The sequence below is a fragment of the Prosopis cineraria genome, unplaced genomic scaffold (genome assembly GCF_029017545.1).
Source record: "Prosopis cineraria cultivar Desert tree isolate PC_DT_omini unplaced genomic scaffold, ASM2901754v1 PC1, whole genome shotgun sequence".
Classification (NCBI taxonomy): domain Eukaryota; kingdom Viridiplantae; phylum Streptophyta; class Magnoliopsida; order Fabales; family Fabaceae; genus Prosopis; species Prosopis cineraria.
The window spans coordinates 58,671,926-58,694,873 of NW_026555332.1; the positions used below are offsets into that span (position 1 = coordinate 58,671,926).

At 32.4% G+C, this 22,948-nt stretch overlaps 1 protein-coding gene, 1 long non-coding RNA gene and 1 pseudogene across 2 annotated transcripts; all 3 read left to right on the top strand.

Moving 5' to 3' along the window:
- Nucleotides 1–1,023: 1,023 nt before the first annotated feature.
- On the top strand, nt 1,024–6,513 carry LOC129305718 (probable aldo-keto reductase 1; annotated as a pseudogene).
- Nucleotides 6,514–10,454: 3,941 nt separating this feature from the next.
- LOC129320712 (probable aldo-keto reductase 1) lies at nt 10,455–14,344 on the top strand. Its single transcript, XM_054966277.1, has 7 exons — nt 10,455–10,783; nt 10,962–11,129; nt 12,002–12,211; nt 12,598–12,770; nt 12,945–13,041; nt 13,318–13,471; nt 13,903–14,344. Exons 1-7 carry the CDS (start codon nt 10,733–10,735, stop codon nt 14,094–14,096), a joined length of 1,047 nt encoding a protein of 348 aa, XP_054822252.1. The 5' UTR covers nt 10,455–10,732; the 3' UTR covers nt 14,097–14,344.
- A 449-nt stretch (nt 14,345–14,793) lies between these two features.
- On the top strand, nt 14,794–19,436 carry LOC129303938 (uncharacterized). The gene is made up of 3 exons (XR_008591554.1): nt 14,794–15,903; nt 16,397–16,492; nt 19,016–19,436. It is a non-coding gene; the product is annotated as an uncharacterized LOC129303938 (long non-coding RNA).
- The last annotated feature ends 3,512 nt before the right edge of the window (nt 19,437–22,948 follow it).

Sequence of the window (22,948 nt, forward strand, 5' to 3'; positions counted from 1 at the left end):
AACTGCCCCTGGGTTAATTATTCAAGCTTAACAAGCGTGATTGATTAGCAAAAAAGCTGGGAAATTACAGAGTAGTGAGGATCTGTCCTTTTCTTTTTTTTTTTTTTCTTTTTTTCTTTTTTTCTTTTTTCTCCTTTTCCCTCTTGTGATCAAAATTTCAATGGTTGAAATTTAATTTTTAATGAAATTATTATTTTAATTTTACATAAAATATATAAATAAGTTTAAATTATTAAATTTTAATTTAAATAATTTAAAACTATAATATTTTATTTACATAATTTATGTAAAATTAAAATAATAATTTTTTTCAAAAGTTAAATTTCAATTGTCAAAAAGCTTCATTCCAACAACCAATATTTCCAGAACTAGATCAGATATTGAACCAAGAAGGTTAACGATTTACAGTTGGCATGGTTTAACTGGGTTGAACCAGTAGTCAAACTGGTGATGTAATAATTAAAGTAAAAAAATTATATGTATATAATAATTGAAATATAAGAAATAAATGTGAAATTGTTATTTAATTTAAAAATAAAATTAAATATTTTAAATTTATCATGACTTAACAAGCCACATAATACAACATAACATTAAATGACTAAAAATATTAGTCATTTAAAAAAATAATTTTTTTTGAACAATCCAATTTTTGAAAATTGAGTCAGGTTCCCAGCTTGATTTTGGTTGCCGATGCAACTGCTAGTTCAAAATGGCCCAACTAGGGTCAACTCCTAAAACGGCTTTTATATATTGACCAAGCAAAAATCCAAATTGATTAATGGTCTGATCGTCCAGTCTAGTCTAAATTTTTAGTCATTTCCATGAAAGAGCAAAGGAGGAAAATGGAGAAAAAAGAAAAGCACGGAGCCTCCCAAAGATTACTGTACTTGATTGATTTCTAAAAGTAATTTTGGGTGACGGTAAGGTGACTACCATGGATGCCATTCCTAATGGATTTGTTCATTGTATTTCCCTAGTGCTCCATTCTGGCTAACATATTCAGTGACGATTTCTCGATTGATAATGGATTCCTCTACCTAACATCGTCGATTCCAGGCCTGCTACATATAACCCCACACGCTGCCTGCATATACATCACCTTTGCATCCACAATTCCACATTATGATATTGAATTACTGAAATCCATTCTCTACAATGGTCGTGCCTTACATGCCTCGCGTCAATCTCAAAACCTTAGGCTTTGAGGTATTCACTATCCTCTTCAATCGCTTCTCCTTTTCTTCTCTTAGTTTGTTAATGTCCCTCTAAATAATGTATTTGAGTATTTGTATGTAAATCTTTTGTTTGTGCTTCCTCTCTTAAGGCTTCACTCATTCCTTGTGTAGCTTGATCCTATATGAATATTACTACTCTCTATCTTTGTCGATGATTGATAAGCATGCTCCTTACATTTTAGATTTCTAAGTTAGGATTTGGCTGTATGGGCCTTATTAAAGTCTATAATGCTCCTGTCCCTAAAGAGGTCAGAATATCCATTATCAAGTATGTGTTCAATAAAGGGATTATGTTCTTTAATATGTTCGACTTTTATGGAGCCAATACTAATGAAGTTTTAGTAGGAATAATGACCATGATCAATCCTTATAGCTTATCCATGTATTTATATTGCACTTGTCCTACTGTGCTGATTCGATCTATTGATTTGTTTAATTTTGATGTTTCATTATTCATCATGTCATAAAGGAGTTACCCAAAGAAAAAATCCAGCTGGTAATGAAGTTTGGTATCACCACAGATGCAAATTTCTCTAATATTCAAATTAAAGGTATGCTAGAATACATGTATTTATGTTGTGAAGCCAGCTTGAAAAGGCTTGATGTGGAATACATTGATCTCTATTATCAGCATAAGGTGGAAAGTCAGTGCCGATAGTAGACATGGTTAGCGATTTCTTCCTTTAAAATATCTCATAAAATTTTTTGTAGTAAAATGGCATCTTATAGCAGTATATGTTTCTTATGAGTTTGTTGCATTATAGGTAGCTGAACTTAAGAAACCAGTGAAAGAAGGAAAATTTAAATATATTAGGCTGTTTGAAGTTAGTCCTGACCTAATTAGGAGAGCATATGTGGTTCATCCCATAATAGCTGTGCAAATAGAGTGGTCCTTTTAGACTCACGACATTGAAGAGGAGATAGTTCCACTTTGTAGGTTAGTTCCCTACTTTTCGTCTTGTGATTCTTAAATCACAACTTTGTCTCGCAATCATAAGAATTCACTACAACAACATAAAGTGAATGTTTAAAACCAAAACTCAGTCAATGCTGTCTTCATGGTTGCCTTCTGAACTAGTGCCTCTAGTAATGTGAGTTTACTTTCTTGATGGATTTTTGCTATGTAGAGAGCTTGGATCGGAATAGTTCCATATAGCCCTCTTGGTCATGGCTTTTTTAATGGTCGAGGAGTTGTGGAAACTATACCTGCAGTTAGCTCCCTGGTATAGAATATAACTATCTTTTGCATTTGCTTTTTAATCCTCAGTTGAAAAATTAGTTAGATTGTTTCTTTTTTTTTCTTTAATATAATATTTTTATTATCACTATCCTTATTACATAACTAAGCCCTTTTGTTTATTAAGATGGCCGGTGCTAGTCTTTTAAGAATATTGGTGTAAGGTAGTACCCTGCAATGTTTGTAAGGTCTCCCTTACTTATCCATAATTAATTTCATAAATATGATAATCAAAGGATTAACCCTCAAAGAATTGCCAAAGTTGTAAAATTATATAAAAGAAAAGAATTCTCAAATCATTTATAATGGGATCTCAAAATTCAATATTTTTAATCTCAAATACATTTGAAATGGTCAAATCAAAATTTGAAAACAATGCGGAAGCTTAAAAATCACATGGGACCCAAAACAATAAGTTTTAAAACTCAAAACTGTATTTTGTATAGAAAATGACCTATGCGCTGTTGCTTAATACACATGCACCGCTTTTACTCACCTTTATGCCATGTGCCATGACGTATTACACGAATTTGACAGCAGTGGGAGTGAACTTTTGACATGTTCCAAATCTTCATCCGACATCCGATTAAGGTAGTTTTGGTGTCTATACAAAGCTTTCTCCTAGCTCTAGTTGATGGCATTAGTTTCATATTCAAATTCATTTTCTATAAAAAGGTAAACACTAAAACCTATTTTATCACTTTTTCACAAAAATTATCAACCATGGTCTCCTAAACTTCAAGTGCCAAAAGTCTATACTAACCGTTTGACCACACTCAATAAACTCTAGTAGACTCTTGCAATGCACCATACATAAACAAAAACATATATATCTCAAATTCACCACTCAACTTCAATTTTTATAAAACACAGGGGGGAGAAAAATCATGCACAAAACCATTATTTTAATTTCAAATCATTCAAAATACACATTCAAAATACACATGTTCTTACTTGTACAAGTATTTTAGCCCTATCCATGAGTTTTCAACCAAAACTCTCTAACTTGGGGTACAAAATACATAAGTTGTATGTTACCATAATGCAAGTAGTATAAAAATAACATGTAACTCCTAGTTGGTAATTGGATTAACATTCAATACACATAAAACAACAAAGAGGGGCATACAAAAAGATTACTCTACAAATCCTAACCCTCTACATCTTTTTCCTAACTCAGATATGATGAGCTAGGCCTTGAAAATATTAAGAATTGAGGGGTAAGTACAACCACTCAGTAACCAAGTTTTACCTAATTTATACAATTGCATATTAATTGTAAATAGATGCAAATAGACAAAAATTGCACAAATACAACACATGTGATGAACTTGGTTCACAATACTAACAACCATATGATTGGGCTCAAAAACACATATATCCATTTTAAATCATAATGCATAATATGGGGTCACAATACCACCAACTAGGCACCCCTAACATATGCCAAACCATAATACTAACAACCATATGGCCCAATTTATATGCATGATCGAATGCCAGCCTTATACCCTCGTATTACGTCTAATATGAAATTGGTGGATACCACGTGGCTACATCCTTCATGGACTAACCCAGCCTTTCACTTGTGAGGAGCTACCGAGCTAAGGTTAACACACTCACTTATGTAATCTGATTTTCCCTAATACTAACAATCATGGGGTGTCATACCCATAATCCAGCCTTCTTATGAATCGGTGAAGACTGTTTAGGTTTGAGTCCTTCATAAAACAAGTAGGACAGTTTTAAATCAACCATAGAATAAGGGCTACCTTCCAATTCCAACAATTGGGGCCAAGGAAAGTTCTTGATTTCAACGATCACTGCCAATATCACATGATTTAAATCAATCTACACCTTTTCCTAGGCAAACTCCCACTAATGATTATGCCATGTACATTTTACACATAATATGCATTCCACACAATCAATTCATAGCATATAAATTCACATACTCATACTCTACATCCTCAACACATCACATCACAATTCTTCACCCACAATAACATGCCAGAATTAAATTCATAAATCACAAATGGGTGGCATATAAAAGGTTTTCATTTATCAAATCATTCACAAGTTCATCTTTTATCTAAAATTACATATATAATTTAAAATATAAATCATGATTCAAAACAATCTATTTTCAACTAATAACAAATTAATATTCAACTATATAAAGTTATATTTCCTTCGACTACCTCAAACCTTTAAGAAGTCAAAGGTTTACCCTTTATAATATCAATTTCTAAAGCTTCTCACTAGCTTGAATAGTGCTAAATTAAACCTCACTACATTCATAATACAATGATACCATCATTATCTCATTTTTTAGGATTTACCAATACCAAACTCCATATATCTATTCTATCAATCTTATAAATCACTACCCATTCATACCTAACAGGTTCCTTAGGTTCTATTGACTCATAATAGTACTAATGAGTCATTAAATCATCATTAATGAATATCAAGCTCTCTTAACTACCTAATTTATGTTAATTTCAAACATTTACTACTCTCATGCACCAACCACTTTAAAAGTCATTAATGTGGTGTTTCAATACCCTAAATAATTCTCGTCATATCCATTTTAACTAATGGATTCAAACTCATAACTTTTATGGACCAAAAATCAATCTTCTAACTCAAACCCTATCTCAAATCTTTATAAATAAGGGAGAGAAAGGAAGAAGAGGATATAGATTGCTTACCTTGGGTGTTTGGGAGCTTCAAACTATCACCAATATGATCCAACAATGTGCCCTAGCAGAGCTCAACCATGTTTTTCGAGTCTTCTCCTTCCTCTTCTCTATTTTTCACACATAGAATCGTATATAATAAATTAAATTTTTGACCATGTGCCACAGCGCATGCAGCCCTCTACCACGGCACATGGCACGAAAAGATTGTTGCATTTAAAATCTATCTTTGTGCGCCATGGTGGATTGACCACAGGCCGTGGCATGTTGTGCAGAAGGCATTCCTTTACTTTTTCCTTCTCTTTCTATGCTTGGGTGACTTGCCATCGATTCGGACCTACTTCCAAAGTTGAAATTATAATAAATTATATCAATTAGGCCTCTCTTATCACACACCTCATTAATTCACTAATTATACTCATGAGGTTAACTAATCATACATAATTTTCTTGAATGTTAAAATGTTTCACACTATTGCTAAATTAAAGCATTGAAAGAGCAAAACAATTTTTTATTTAAGAGCCACGGTTGTTTGATGGTTATGTTGTTTCACACATTAGAGCTCATATCCTCACTTCTAGTTAGAGAATTTGGAGAAGAGCAAGAAAATATATGATTGAATAGAAAATATTGCTAAGAAGCACCATTGTACTCCTGCTCAGCTAGCATTAGCATGGGTAATCCAACAAGGCAATAATGTTGTGCTTATCCCTGGTGAGTCGGTCGCTCCCTAATGCCTATATTCCTTTTTTTTGGCCTAAGCCTATATTCCTATTTAAACTCACAACTCTAATTTTGACAATTAATCAAGGCTTGTTATTTTGTTGTCTAAACAAACTAATATGCATCGTGTTTGTCTGTCTGTGGGCATTATTGTGGCTTTGTAAAACTAGACAATATACTTTATTGATAAAGGTTTCTTTCAAGATTGTTGTTGAAAAACATGATTTATAATTGTACTTAGACCACTCTATAAGCTTCGAGTTTGAAAAAAATTAGTATGTTGAAATTATATGTCAAATATTCAGCAATCATATTGGATTGCATTAGCATGTCAAATATTCAAATTTATTATTGCATCAAGTTTTTTTTGTCCTATAGTTATTATCTTGGTATTTGTCCATCTCTTTTGAATTAATTGATATGGATTTTTTAAACCTTTTTAGGAATAACAAAGATTAAGAACCTAGATCAAAATTTGGGTGTCTTAATAGTGAAACTTTCAGATAGGGGACCTTAAAGAAATTTCCAAGACAGTCCTATTGGTAAAGTTGCAGGCAATCAATACTTTAAGAGTTGGGACCAATTTAGCTGGAGGTTTGCCAACACGCCCTAAAAGATTGTAAGGCCTAATATGAATGAAAAATGCTGTAATTTGTGTTTTGAAGTCAAAATGATGGCAATATCAATAAATTGTGAACGGAGGCTCTGAAGTAGCTTGGGTTGGGTGCTTTAAGAGTTGACTATTGTTTAAGTTTTAAATTCTTGTGTAAGATTGTCCTTGATAATATTTGCAAAATCATGAATTATGTTATTGTATGAAAAGATGCGGGGTTTCACTGGTCATATTTACACGAATGTTTTTGACACAACTTCTCCTTATAAAGTAGGTATGGTTTTAAGGAGCTACTCCAATTAGCAATGGCATGAAATGGGATGAGGGAGCATGTAGGGGCAGTCGCACCTCATTGTCAAATATGAATGAAGACTTCAATGGCTCGGCGACTATTATTTGATTTAATGAATCACGTAAATTGATTCTACTAAAAGTAATTAAACTTAGTAATCTAAACGTCAAATAAAATTCCAATTACTGGTAAAAACATTTTAGCACAAATCTATTTTCATAAACGATCATTGACTAATTAGTTAGAGCAGAAGGCATATTGGCTTCCTGTAACTTCCCAGGGTGTCCTATTCTTGTGTAATAGATCGATGTTGCAGTATGCCTAGTGGTTTGGCTTTGTATGGACATTGGCAATAAACCTGCAGAGAGAGGGGGTGAAGGAAAACACATCAAACCCGAAACATCAGGCTAATAAATGAAATCAAAAATTGTCTAATCTGTACAGCTTAGGTCCTATCAATCAGCGAAGAGCTAATAAGGCATGTGACCTTAATTTTGACCCAAAAATGATACTATAAGACCTTTACAGCCATATGTGCCCTTGGTTTACAAAATTAGTCAAATTGAGTGAATGTAACTTTTTAAAATTACTTGGTCCTCCTTCCCCTAAAAAAATACTCCCTTCTTTCTATTTATAAATTATTTTCATCATTTTTTATTGAAACTAAAAAAATATATTAAATTTTATTAATTACTCTCTCTGTTAAAAAATGTAAAACATTTTTAATCGAATCTTGCCCCTTAATAAAGTAATTACTTACTTTTAAAATAATTCTATCTTTTTATATTTCTCCCTATTAAATAACCTATAACAAATATAAAGTCATTATTAATATGGATACTTTTGAAAAAAAAAAACAATGATTACATTTTGAAAGACTAAAAATACCTTACATTTTTGAACATATAACTTCTCAAAAAATGCCTTACATTTTTTAACGAAGGGACTATATCTTAAAATTTAAAAGTTACCACCTCTATCTCTAATAAGGATAAAAAATTATTTTAATATTTTTTTAACATTTAATAAGAGTAGTAATGTATAGATGAACCTAAAAAATAGTGAAGTATCTTAGAAAATAGGATTAAAATTAACCTTATCTTTTTGTGCTATAAATAGAATCAGAGGAGTATAAGATATTTTTTTAGGTAAGATGTTCAAGAATATAAGATTTTTAGTTTTTTAATGAGTAATTAATGAGTTCTTTTGTTTTTTCAAAAATACCTTTAATAAATAAATGACTTAATCATTCATTTTTAAATAAGACATCTTATTAAATCAAGATAAATATAAAAGATGGCAACTTCATCTCAAATTTTAAAACAACTTTAGAGGTATTTCATTGAATCAAAATATAAGATAATTTAACAAAAATAATGTTTCATTAATAATATTTTTTTTAATATTACCTTTTAAATGGAGAGAGAATTGAAATAATTGTAGTCTAATAACTAAGTATATAGATTTAAAATTATATTAAATTAAAGGTATTTTAAGAGGTTTATATTTTTATTTTAAAAAAATAAATTTATGAAATGTAATTATTAAACTTTATTAACATACATAGGGCCTCTTTGGATGTTCAACAACAATATCCCAAAAGTACTTTTCTATTTATGAGATGTGAAAAATTGTTTAAATAATTTTTTATAGAGAAAAATGGACATTAAGATGTACATCTATAAACATTGAAAGTGGATTTTCAAACACGCCATCCTGAATCTTCCAAAATGCTATTGTGGTTGGGAGCATTAATATCTAATTTTATATTTGACCATACTATCCTTCTATTTTTTTTTTAAAAAATAATGTTAATTCATTAAAATATAATTATCATTTAAATAATAATAATTAGATATTAAATTTTTGGCATTATTTGAATTTGAAAGCATCCCTAACTTTAGTGAGCATTTAAAACTCAATTCATCTAATTTTTTTTAAATTTTAAAAAATTATCATATATTTATATTTTTGAATTATGTTAATTTTTAATATTAATGTATGTTGAATTATTTGCTATATAATTTTCTCCAATATTTTAAACTTTATATTTTATATTTTTTAAACATATCAAATTTTATGTCATTTAAAATTTTTGTACATTTTTAAAAATTTCAAATATATTACATTTACATAATAAAAATTATAAATAATCATGAATTAATATCTTTTTTAGTAATTTTATATTTAAAAATACATTTTATTATATATAATTTAAACAATTTTTAGTTTATCTAATTGATTTTTTTAAAGATATACCTAGATAAAAATTTTATTATAACAATTAAATTTTATTAAATTAACTTTTATTTTAAAATTTGAAAGGAAGAGAATATAAATTTAAAAACACTTAGCTAACTTTTTGCATTGATTCCACTAAAAATACGTTTTATTTTTAAATGAAGGGAGGTTATGTTGCCAGTCAAACTATTGTATTTATTATTTTTTATATACTTTTTTATTAGAAAATATAAAAATAGTTAGATATTTAAAAATATAATATTTTTTAGTGTTTCAAGTTATAATTATTATATTTATTAAAGCATTGTTAATGAATAAGTTACTTTATATTTTTTTTAAAGGTGAAAAATTTATTTAATAAAGATAAGTATAACAAAAGAATACTAAATTAAAAAAATAATTATGATTATTTTTTTAAAAAGTGAGGTTTACTTAGAAGTAGGAACTAGTTTCCTTACTCATCCTAAGGATTAGCATATGGTGCTCATCCTTAAAATAAGATTTGGATCATCTGAATTTTAATTTGAACAGTTCAAATTAAAAATATTATTCTATAATTTATATTATATTTATTAAAATAAAAATTTATAAAATATTTTTAATAAATTTTTATTTTAAATATGATCTAGGTGTAATTTAAAGGGTCTAATTTAATATTATAAATTTTATAATCATAACATATTGATTTATATTATGATTATAAAATTTTTATAATTTTTATTTTAATAAATATAATATAAAATAATACTTAAAATTTAGACCATCCAAATTAAAATTTAATTGGTCCAGATTTTATCTTAAGGATGAGCTGAGGGATAAGTATTGAAACCAAACCCGTTAGAAGTGATCCACATTTTTTAAACAAGAGAGTAGAATGTCAATTTTTTTTTTAGAATATAAGGCCATGGTTAAAATTGTGCAATAACACCAAAATCAAGTCAAGTCAGAAAGTCATAAGACTCTTACAATTATTAAGCGATCTATCAAATAACATAATATCAAAATATTTTTTAGAAGCCCTATATGTCAGAAGATCAACACATCTATTAGTTTCTCTGTAATTGTGATTAAATGTAATCTTCCAATTTCATCTGGTGATATTCTTAATGTTTTTGATAATAGTTAAGAGATGGTGACTATTTATATGGCTATAATCAATGAAGGATAGAGCCTTTAAAGAATCTAAATAAACACTCATCTTGATAAACTTAATATTTTAACAAAGGTTGAACCCCTCTATTAATTTAATAATTTTGCTATAGTGTTGGATTGATAGTTAAAATTAAAAAAAAAAAAAAAAAAACTCTTAATCTAGTTGCTTTTATCATTTTTTACAAGTCCTTCACAACTAGCTATGCCGTTGAAGTTGATGGAACCATCAACATAGAATCTAACCCATCAGCTATACCGTAGAACGTCAAATTTCATTAATGCGCGGGAAGAAAAGAACAGGCAGCGAGTGCAGATGGTGTTACGGAATCGGGGCTTGAGTGCGGCGGCTCCCACAAATGTCACTCTCCTTATCTAAATGTGGCCCCCCGATTCTCTAGTCTCGCCGTCCTATTCCGTGACGGTTGCCCAGTTCACGATTGATCACTCCACCGAACGCCGCTATTTCCACCCGCATCCCCTTTGGCCTTTGGATGTACAGTCTGATACTCAACAACTGAAATCCGTTCTCCGCAAATGGCCTCGCCACACATGCCTCGTGTTAAACTTGGAACCCTAGGTTTTGAGGTATCCACTTCAATTGCTTCTCCTTTTCTTCTCTTCGTTATTAGCCTTCCGACTAATTAAATCTTTTTAGTAATTCATTCGACTTCTCTGGTCAATTATGTATCGGATGTCTATCCGTAAGTTGTCTATTAATTCGTGTTTCCTCGCTCGACTCGTGCCTTACATTTACATAGTTCAGGTTTCCAAGTTGGGATTTGGTTGTCTGGGCCTTACTGGAGTCTATAACGCTCCTGTCCCTGAAGAGGTCGGAATATCCATTATCAAGCATGCATTCAGTAAAGGGATTACGTTCTTTGATACGTCCGACTTTTATGGAGCCAATACGAACGAAGTTTTGGTAGGAAAGGTGACGATGATCCATCCTTACGGCTTATCCCTATATTTACATTGCATGTGTCCTGCTGCCCTACACTAATCCTGTTATGAATTTGAATCACTGCATCGTTAGGAATTCCTTCCATATAACCCAATCTCTGATTATTGATCACCTTCAACAGATGTCGTTTACAATCTTTTTCTGTGTGTTTGCATGAATATATGTGCAATCGGTCATCACAAACAAGAAAATGAAGCCTTGAGCACAATACACTGCAATATCTGATCTGATTAACAGATTATTGTCTTGGTCATGAAGCATAGTTCCATGGGGAAAGAATACGCAATGATCAATGACTGTTGAACAAGGTTATCAACGTTTCAATTTAAATCACACTGTTTCCTTCTTCTTCGGCAAGTTTCCCCTATTGGACCTTTAAAGATTATGAGCCAGCTAAACCCACAAAAGAACTTGGGAAGGAAACCGTGGCACTTGCGACAATTCACGTACATAACATAGTGCCATAGTGGAATATAATATTTCTCTGTTGATTTTGATGTTTTGTTGGTTCATGTAATAATTTTGGCTCTGGTTTATGAAAAAGGCTGTGCACTTGAAAATCACGTCATTTTTATATGAAAGAAGATCTCGAGAGCAGGAGAAGTGGCTCAATGCTCTTGCAGTTGAAATTTCTCCGTATTGTTAAAAAGAAAAAAGAATTTCTCCTTATTGTCAAAGAAAAAAGAAAATTTATCTCTAAATGTTTTTGCACGTTAAAGTAACTATAAACTAGTAAAGGTCTGTTTTATTTTAATGTTTCACTTTTAAACTTTTACATATTTTATTGGCTCACTGGCATGATATTTGCTTAAACATGTCAATTTTTTAATTTGGTTGAGCAGGCCATAAAGGAGTTGCCTCGAGAAAAAATCCAGCTGGCAACGAAATTTGGTATTAAGGCAGATGCAAATTTCCTTACTGATATTCAGGTCCAGGGTACCCCCGAATATGTGCGTTCATGTTGTGAAGCCAGCTTGAAACGGCTTGATGTGGAATACATTGATCTCTATTATCAGCATAGGGTGGACAAGTCAGTGCCAATAGAAGACACTGTTAGCAATTTCTTCCTCTGAAATATCCTGTAAATTTTTGTCCTTCCGTTTTTATTTATAAGAGAATTTTGGGAGTGTAATTCTGTTCCTATTTATAAGAAACAATTAACTTTTGTCTAAAACATTTATTTTGATTTTCCAGTCAAGCCTTTATTAATGAGGAGAGATGATAAATGGGCCAATTTGGTCAATTTCCTTAAATTAAGAGTATTGCTTAAAAAAAAAAGTTATACATCTGTACTATTATTATTTTTAAAGCTTATAACTTAATTTACCTACTTTCCTTGGTATTGAGAAAGCAGGGGTTTGTTTCTTATAGAAAGAAACGTAGGTAGTATTAAAATGGCCCAGCATTATACATTTCTCATGAGTTTGTTGCATTATAGGTTGGTGAACTTAAGAAACTGGTGGAAGAAGGAAAAGTTAAATATATTGGGCTGTCTGAAGCCAGTCCTGATACAATTAGGAGAGCACATACGGTTCATCCCATAACAGCTGTGCAAATAGAGTGGTCTCTTTGGACTCGCGACATTGAAGAAGAGATAGTTCCGCTATGTAGGTTAGTTCTAGCAGTTCTTAAATCACAACTCTCTCACAACCCTAAAGAATTCATTACAATAGCTCAAAGCGAATGTTTAAAACCAAAACTCCGTTGTTGCATTCTGCGTTTTTGCCTTTTGAAGCAGTGCCTCTGGTAATGTGAGTTAACTTTCTTGATGGATTTTTTCTGTAGAGAGCTTGGGATCGGAATAGTGCCTTATAGCCCTCTTGGTCGTGGCTTTTTTGGTGGCCGAGGAGTTGTGGAAACTGTGCCTGCAGTTAGCTCCCTGGTACATAATATAACTATATTTTGCATTTGCTTTTCAATCCTTAGTTGAAACAGTAGTCAGGTTGTTTCTTTTGTCCTTCAATATAATATTTTTATAACCACTATCCTTATTGCATAGCTAAGCCCTTTTGGCCGTGCTAGTCTCTAAGGAACATTGGTGCAGGGTAATACCTCGCAATGTTTCACCACTATTGCTAAATTAAAGCATTGAAAGGGCAAAACCGTTTTTTATTTAAGAGCCACAGTTGTCTGATAGTTGCATTGTTTTGCACATTAGAGCTCGTATCCCCGCTTCCAGTCACGGAATTTGGAGAAGAACAAGAAAATATATGATCGAATAGAACACGTTGCTAGGAAGCATCAGTGCACTCCTGCTCAGCTAGCATTAGCATGGGTACTCCAACAAGGCAATGATGTTGCGCCTATCCCTGGTGAGTCGCTTGCTCCCTAATGCCTATATTCCTATTTAAACTCGCTACTCTGATTCCGATGGTTAATTAAGGCTTGTTATTTTGTTGTCTGTACAAACCAACATGCGTTGTGTATGTCTGTCTGTGGGCATTCTCTTGGCTTTATTAAACAAAACAATGTACTTTATCAATAAAGGTTTCAAGATTGTTGCTGAAAAACATGACTCTTAACTGTGCTTAGATCCCTCTGCACGCTTGGAGTTCGAAAAAAGATTTAGTGTTATATTTCATCAAGTTGAAATAGTATGTCAAATGTTCAAATTCATTGCCGCGCCTTGTTCAATTTATATCAAAATTAAATGACCGTAGTGTAGTTATTATCTTGTTCATTTATTTTGTTGCAGTGGTAATGTTTTTGTATCAGCTGACATGAATCTTCTGTACCTTCGTAGGAACAACAAAGATTAAGAACCTAGATCAAAATTTGGGTGTCTTAGCTGTGAAACTTACAGATAGGGACCTCAGAGAAATTTCTGAGACAGTTCCGATTGATGAGGTGGCAGGTGATCGATACTTCAAGAGCAGGGACCAATTCAGCTGGAGGTTTGCTAACACGCCGCCAAAAGATTCCAAGGGCTCAATATGAACGGAGAAGGCTGTAATTTGTGTTCTGAAGGTAACTATGACGGCAATATCAGCAAGCTATGAACATAGGCTTCGGAAACCAGGTAATAGATACGATGAATAATAGCCTGGGTTTGACGTTTTGAGAATGGGGCATTCTTAAGTTCTAAATCTATGTGCGAGATTGTCCTTGGTAATATTTCCAAAATATGAATTATATATATACATGTATATATTATTGTATTAATACGATGTGGGATTCGTTGCGCATGTTCTCATGAATATTGGTTACGTCTTCCTGATGAAGTAGATTTGACTGAAGGAATTAGTTGTTCATGACATGGGATGAGGGAGCAAGTAGGTGCACCCGCACCTCATTGGCAGATATAACTGAAATAAACATTTCAATGACGCCGTGACGATAACTTGATTTAGCCTTTGACGAATCACATAAATTACTTCTAATGTTATCATTAAAAGAAGATCAATATAAAATATAAAATAAAGGTTAAGAGTCATTTTTATCTTTAATTTTTTCTTTAAAAGTTAATGAATGTCTTGAACTGGACATTAAATTTTGTCAGTCATTAGATGTTTGAAAATGTTAACGCACTTAAAGATGCCATTAGTGGGGCCTATCATTTTGCACTTCTAGCATTTATATATATTTTTGGGCTACACCCTCTCTTAGATCACCCAGCATTTTGACCACGCTTTCTGATCACCATCTCCCTCATCTATCTCCTCTCCACTCTCTCTCTCTCTCTCTCTGTCTCTCTCTCTGTCCACCTTTCTCCTCCTTCTCCTCCATTGATCTCTCATCTCTACATGAGCAAGGAGCTATGACCCTGGACGGTTTCTGCTCATCCTCCCACATCATCATCATAACCTCTGGTTCTCTCGCTCTATAATCCAACACACTCCATAGCTCTTCCTCCTTTGACACTTGATCCAACATGCTCCACCCTACCCACAGGACTTGATCATCCATCTTCACGTTGTTGGTATTTAAGAGAGAGGGAAGGAGAGGGAGAGTAAGAGAACGATGAGGGAGAAGGAGGGAGGGAGGGAGGGGGGGAGAGAGAGAGAGAGAGAGAATGGAGGTGTCATTTCCTTCCACTGTTAACCTCGATCTCTAGGAACTAGAGTTGGCGGCCTCTAACACTCGCAACCTCACCATTCGACTCCATCCATGGCACCCTTTAGTCCATCGAGCTCCTCCTCTCTTTCTTCGTCGTGTTCACCATCTTTTTCAAGAGTCATGTTTTCACTCTATTTATCTTTATTTTTTGAATATAAAACAAAGAATATGCTTCTTGTTGTGGTGCAAGCTGTTCTTCATGGCTCAATTCCAATGCCTACATCTAACCTTAACCAACTCATCTCCAATTTATCCTCCTTTGACCTCCCCACCAAGGACTTGGTTGCTCTCTCTAGTATGTATTGTTCCTAATGTCGTCATGAATTTCCTCGTCAATTTCTTCTAACATTATAGGTGGCTATTCAATTGGACAAGCGAGGTGCACCGCTTTCAGAGTGCACATGTGCACGGAGCGCACTACTATATATACATTCAATTGGACAATCGAGGTGCACCGCTTTCGGAGTGCACATATACACGGAGCGCACTGCTATATATATATATATATATATAGGTCAACTCAACCTTGTGGAGGAGGCCGTTGGTAAAGGTGAGCATGGCTACTGGCTACATGAAAGGGAGTGTGAATTGGGCATGGCTGTGATGCTTGGCAAGCGTCATGACCTGCTTGACGGTGGTCACAGCACTGCTACCTGTTCTCTTCTTGGTAGAGATGGGAATAAGCCAGGTCTTATCAAGAGCTTACTCTCTGACTTACTTCAGGCTTAACATAACTTATTTACTAAATAAATTTAAGTTAAGTTTAAGTTTTTAATTAGGCCTATTTACTTAAATAGACTGGGCCTAATTTTTCAAAGCCTATCCTACAAGCTCAATAGTCCAACCTATATATACACACACACATAATTATGTAATATATTATGCATATCAATTTTATAATTTAATTTTTAATTAATCTATTTGCTATTTCTAATTATGTTTTTAATTATATTGAACTTATATATTGATTTTAATATTATTACTTTATTATTTTATTGTATTGTAGTGATGAGTCTTTTTAATTATATATTATAATTGATAAATCATGTTATATATTTAATTTTAAAGTATATTTGAGATATTTAAAATTGAAATGTGAGGTAGAATGATACCCTGCCAAGATATAGACCCGGTTCGGTTTCCAACTGGCGCATATTCTTGTTTATTTTTGCATTTTTCAGCCAATCAGTTAGAAAAGCCTTGAGCCCGGAAGGGTGGCATCTACATTCCGGATGAAAGCGAAGTATAAAAAGCTTCGGGCAGTTGACCACCGCAAGGTGAGATTTAAAAAATTTCATGTGTTAAAGTGGTCTAAATCTTATTGAAAAAATTACAGTTAGGTCTTACATAAAAAAATTAATTACTATAAAGTTTATTAATAACTGAACAAAACTGCATTAACAATCGATTGTGTTATCAATACAGTTTAGTTCAACTGTTAATGGATCTTACAATAATTAATTTGCTTGTGTGAAACTTCAATATAATTCTCCTTAAAATAATTTTGTTCAATATTAAATAAAATAATTTATAATTATCTTTTTATTTAATCAATAATACATGATAGAAATTATTGCATATATAATTTTTTTAAATATTAAATTTTATTATATATAAATATTTTATAAATAATAAAATTATTATTGTCTATATAAAATTAATAATTTTTTTCTCTTCCTTATTTTTTTCTTGTTCAAACAAGCACAGTAGGAGAAAATTGTATTTCTCTATTTTTCTCTTCTCTTCATTTTATCTCCTTCATATTTTTCCTTACAAGCCAAATGCAGCATTAATCCAAATTGGAACGAATTAACGCTCATTATTTCCTTATGGGAAAAGATAGATAAAAAGAAGTTTTATTTTTTCCTAAAATCTATCCATGGATACGACAATTTGTCATACCAATACCATCATTTAATGTTGCCTCTTCATAGGAACCGAGTTGAGCCTACAAGCTAGCTCGTTTAATTTGCCAAATTTAACGTGTTGGGTTAAAAAGATTAGTACATTTTTATAAAAATGGGCTAGGCCAGCCCAGCCTATAAAATTAGTGGGTTAAAATGGATTAACCTGTAGGTTAAATGGGTTAGTCTGCGGATTAACATATTTTTTTAAAAATATATTTTTATTTTTTCAATCACAGTATATCTTCTTATAAATATATAATAATAATAATATTTTATAAATATATAATTGATGACTTCCAAATATATTCTTTACATTTAAAAAATAATGTAAATTTTTCTTACATATTGCAATGAAATTTTTGGTATAGTTTATAAATCCATGATTTATTAGTTTTTATAAAAATATTTTGAATATATATTATTTGTTGATCTCATAAGATCTATTGATTGAAATCACAAATATGAATTTTGTCACGCCCCAAAAATAGAGGGTAACCGGCATGGGTGTGAACCATTCTCACATTCTCGTAAGCCTCCAAGTGAACATTTATTTCATTCATTTTTTTAAGAAAAGAACAAAATTCAATCAAATCACATGGGAATTAAAATAATTTCTTTAAATTCATTATCATAAGAAAGTGTCGACGTTTTTTGTAAAAATTTTGGCAGAACTTTCCCTATAACTAGGATCTCTTGAAAATTCTACAACAAAATTTTTTACAAATAACAGTATAAGTCAGGAGCGTAGCTCCTTCCAGCCAACAACCAATATATATAGACAAAAATAAGATTCACCAACAACTTATGTGGAGCATCTACTCTTTCTTTTCAAATCAAAAAGACATACATATCATATATTTAAATTAAAGCAACAGTACCAATCAAAAAGATCCACCCACTGTCGCTAGTTGCCCTTTTAAGGTCGTTGGTGGAATCAGCATCAGCTAACCAATCTAAGGCCAAATAATTTTTTTCCAGTAAATAGCATTCCCATGATAAAATCTTTAAAATTTAAATTGACAATCTCTAATAATGGTGTCAAGAAAATTGAAAGTAATTTTACCAAAATTTATAAGCATGTAAGTCATAATCATATTTGTAAAATAAGAATAAATTAAAAATAATTTATGTTATCATGCTTAAAGAAAACGATCTGCTCTCATATAGCTCAAAGTGATACAAATTACTAGTAAAAATCAAGTAAAATTTGAAAACACATAATAATTAACATTTAAAAATTTGAAAACTTAACAGAACAGGTTACAAACGTGGACACTCAGTCCACAAGGGTAAATAACCAAACGCAGCTCAAGCCACGGAATCAAACGCAAGTACGAAGCCCACGAATAGCAAATATGAGAATAAAACTCACGAAACAAACTAGCTAGTGTTTAACCACAGCGCGCTACGGACTAACGGAACTGCCGTTAGTAGCATGTTCTGTATAGAGTTCTCTTATAAATCCCATTTCAAACATGCGAGAAAAATAATTATTTGTGAAGTCAAATTTCATTCTCAAGATCAAACTATGAAACTTCAAATATATGAAACTTATCAAATCGATACACCATAACGAATGTACAACTTGCGCTAATCATGTAATCAAGAGATTTTTAAAATTCAATAGGCAAGGGTGCCTTTATCAATATTAAAGATATATTTCTTGAAAAAATGCATGAATCATAATACGACTATTATTTATCATTAGTTCAAAATTTCTAAAACTAACATAATTCATAAAAATGAAATATTTTAATAAAAGATTTTCAATGAATACTCATAAGGAATGCTATTCACTTACCTGTTAAAGTTCTAAATTCCCGAAAGTATTCTTCTTTTAAGTCTTTTCAGGGTCTTGTTCTTCCATACACCCTTAAATGAATCAACATGCAGGGATAGAGGAAGGAGGATGATGATGAACATTGAAGAAAAACTAGATCTTTTATGCCCACGTGAACTAGAAGCTAAGAGAAAGAAAGACTTTTCATACTTGAATCAGCAGCAGAGGCAAACGAAGAGTAGTAACTCGAGAAGAAAATCACATTTGAGGCGAACGGATAAGCACAGCATCGACGATGGCTACACGAATGACGGTGCTGGCTTCGGGGGAGGAGGAAGAAGGCAGATTCAGTTGAGAGGCAGCGCAGAATGTCAGTGCTCTCAAAACTCTTTCTCTAGTCTAGATCCATCGAGAAAGAAGAAAGAAAGAGTTGAAAAAATCTGATGAAACCAATGGCAATTTAGTAATTTTGCATGACCAGAAAAATAAAAAAAATTCAACTCTTCTTTTGTACTCTTCCGGATTCAAACTGGGGATCTGATATATGAAGTCTTCCTCAACTGCCACTAGACCAAGTCTCTAACTTGCTATATTTATCCCAAAAACTAATATAAACACACTTTAAGTAAGTTGCCCTATATATATATATATATATTATTTATTTAGTTTAAATTTTGTTGGGGTTATTACATTCTTCCCCCTTTAGAAAATTCGGTCCTCTGAATTTAAAGTTGTGCTTACCTTAATCCACAAATAGGTGTGGATACTTAGCACGCATATCGGCTTTAATTTCCCATGTAGCTTCTTCTTGAGAATGATTACACCATAACACTTTCACCGAAGCGATTTCTTTCGACCGTAACTTCTTAACTTGTCGATCCAAGATAGCCACTGGAATTTCTTCATAAGATAAGTTTGGGGATATTTGAATCTCCTTAGTTTTAATTACATGAGAAGGATCATATAAGTATTTCTGTAGCATTGATACATGAAACACCGGATGAATACTCGACAGTTCAGGTGGTAATGCCAAACGATAAGCAACTGCACCAATTCTTTCTAAAATCTCAAATGGTCCCACATACCTTGGGCTCAGTTTACCTTTCTTGCCGAACCTCATTACCCCTTTCATAGGAGATACTTTAAGGAATACTTTATCCCTGGCCATGAATTCTAATTCTCGACATCGATTATCACATAAGACTTCTGTTGACTTTGAGCTGTTATTAATCTTTCTCTAATTATTTTCACTTTCTCAATAGCATCTTGCACCAAATCTGGTCCCAAAAGTTTAGTATCGCTAACATCAAACCATCCAATAAGAGACATACATTGCCTGCCGTAAAGTGCTTCATATGGGGCCATTTGTATGCTAGATTGATAACTATTGTTATAAGCAAACTCTATCAAAGCTAAGTAACGGTCCCAACTGCCACCAAAGTCTAAAATACAAGATCTTAACATATCTTCAAGTATCTGAATGGTTCTCTCAGACTGGCCATCGGTTTACGGATGAAAAGCAGTACTGAGATCCAATCGAGTACCCAAAGCTTTTTGGATAGATCTCTAAAATCGAGAAGTAAATTGCGGACCTCTATCAAAAATTATGGATATTGGAATCCCATGCAGTTGCACAATCTCATCAATATACAATTGAGCATACTTATCAGCACTATATGTTGTCTTCACTCGAATGAAATAAGCTGATTTCGTCAGTCTATCAACAATAACCAGATAGAATCATACCCCTTAGTAGTGTGAGGTAACCCGGTGACAAAGTCTATTGTGATATTTTCCCATTTCTACTCTGGTATTTCTAACCTTTGGTGTAGCCCAGCTGGCTTCTGGTGTTCTCCTTAACTTGCTGGCATGTCAAACAGCGTGAGATAAAGTCTACCACATCCTTTTTCATGCCATCCCACCAATACAATTGTTTCAAATCTTGATACATTTTAGTTGCTCCTGGATACACGGTATATGCAGAATGATGAGCCTTTTCCATGATAAATCACTTCAAGTTTTCCTCTTGTGGTACGCAAATTCTAGCCTTACACTTTAATATTCCTTCCTGGTCAATTTTAAACTCAGTGTTACTTCTAGCTATGACTGCTTCTTTTAACTTGCATAATTTTGGATCTAAAAATTGAGTGCTCTTAATTTGATCCATTAAAGAAGAACGAGCTTGTATATGAGCCAGAAATGCTTCCTTATCAATAACCTCAAACTTGACTCTACTATGCTCAAGTTTATGAATTTCTTGTACCAAAAGCCTCCTTGTCAAAATTATATGTGCCAAGCTACCCATCGACTTTCTGCTTAAGGCATCAACCACCACATTTGCTTTGCCAGGATGGCAAACAATTGTACAGTCATAATCTTTCAGCAACTCCATCCATCTTCTTTGTCTAAGATTAAGATCTTTTTGTTCAAAAATGTACTTAAGACTCTTATGATCCGTATAAATTTCACAGGTCTCTCTATAAAGATAGTGATGCCAAATTTTTAATGCAAAAACAACTGCTGCCATCTCTAGGTCGTGGGTTGGGTAGTTCTGCTCATGTTTCTTAAGTTTCCTTGAGGCATAAGTAATAACTCGTCCATGCTGTATTAGAACACAGCCTAGACCCACACGAGAAGTATCGCAATAAACTGCATATCCTCCATTGCCTGATGGTAAACTCAAAAGTGGTGCCGAAGTTAAACACTCCTTGAGCTTTTAAAAATTGTCTTCATACTTGTCATCCCATTCAAACTTTACATTCTTCTGAGTCAACCTTGTCAGTGGAGCAGCTATTTTAGGGAAATCCTTGACAAAATGACGATAATATCTTGCAAGACCTAAGAAACTGCGAATTTCTGTAACAGTCGTCGGTCTTGGCCAATTTTACACCGCTTCTACTTTGCTTGGAGCCACTTGAATACCATCTTTAGAAACTACATCTCCTAAGAAAGTAACTTTATCAAGCCAAAATTCACATTTAGAGAACTTGTCATAAAGTTGTTGCTCCCTCATTGTCTGTAAAACAATTCACAAATGATGTTCATGCGCCTCTGGGCTCTTTGAGTATATCAAAATATCATCAATAAAAACAATCACAAACTTATCAAGAAACAGTCTAAACTTGTTTTCAAGGTGCGTTGGATATCCTATAAATTTGTTTTGGATATCCTATACTAATAAGTGAGGCAATGTCTCTCCTAAAACATTTTTTCAACAACAAAAAAATACTTTCATTGGTTATCTATTAACTTTGCCATTCTTTGCTAACATGACATGTGTATGGGCCTATGCATAGCAAAAGGTAGGACTCTCACCATATTTTTTATGCTAATTTACCCTTAAATATTTTTTTAGGAACGTTGGGCACCTTAAGTTTTGTTAAAATAAAAGGGTTTATTTTTATTCTTGATTTTTTTGGAAAAGCACTAGGAACTTTATATTAAATTTAATAAATACTGTTAAAATATAAAATATTTTAATATTTAATAATTTAAATATTATTTATGAATATTTATCCAAAATTTATAAATTATTTTTAAAATATTAACTATTCAAACTTAAAAAAAAAACAGGAAGCATAATGGCTCTTAAGGGTTACGGCCCCAACCTGTCAATTTTTCTCTAATATTCTTTCAATTTCTTTATATAGATTAAACTTAATCACTATATGCAATGTGCATTTTAATGTCAATCCTATTAAGGGATGTTAATGAGGGAAGAGTGAAGACAAGAAAAGAGTTAAAATCTAAGGACCCATTTGGTTCACTGGAATTTTGATTCAAGAAAAGAAAAGAGAATGGAATTTCACATTTTCTTAGGTTTGGTTAATATCAAATTGAACCCTTAGGAAATGATTTTCAAGGAAGAGAGTGGAAATTTCTAGAGTTAGGCCTATGAAAAATATAATTTTCTTGGGAAATTATCTTTACTGACTAAAATGTCCTTCACTTTTTCTTAAATCTCCTTGGTGAGCCATGTGCATAATCTCCTTCACATTTTCAGACTCTACTGTCACCTCCTTTAGATCTTCGACGTCATCTTCACC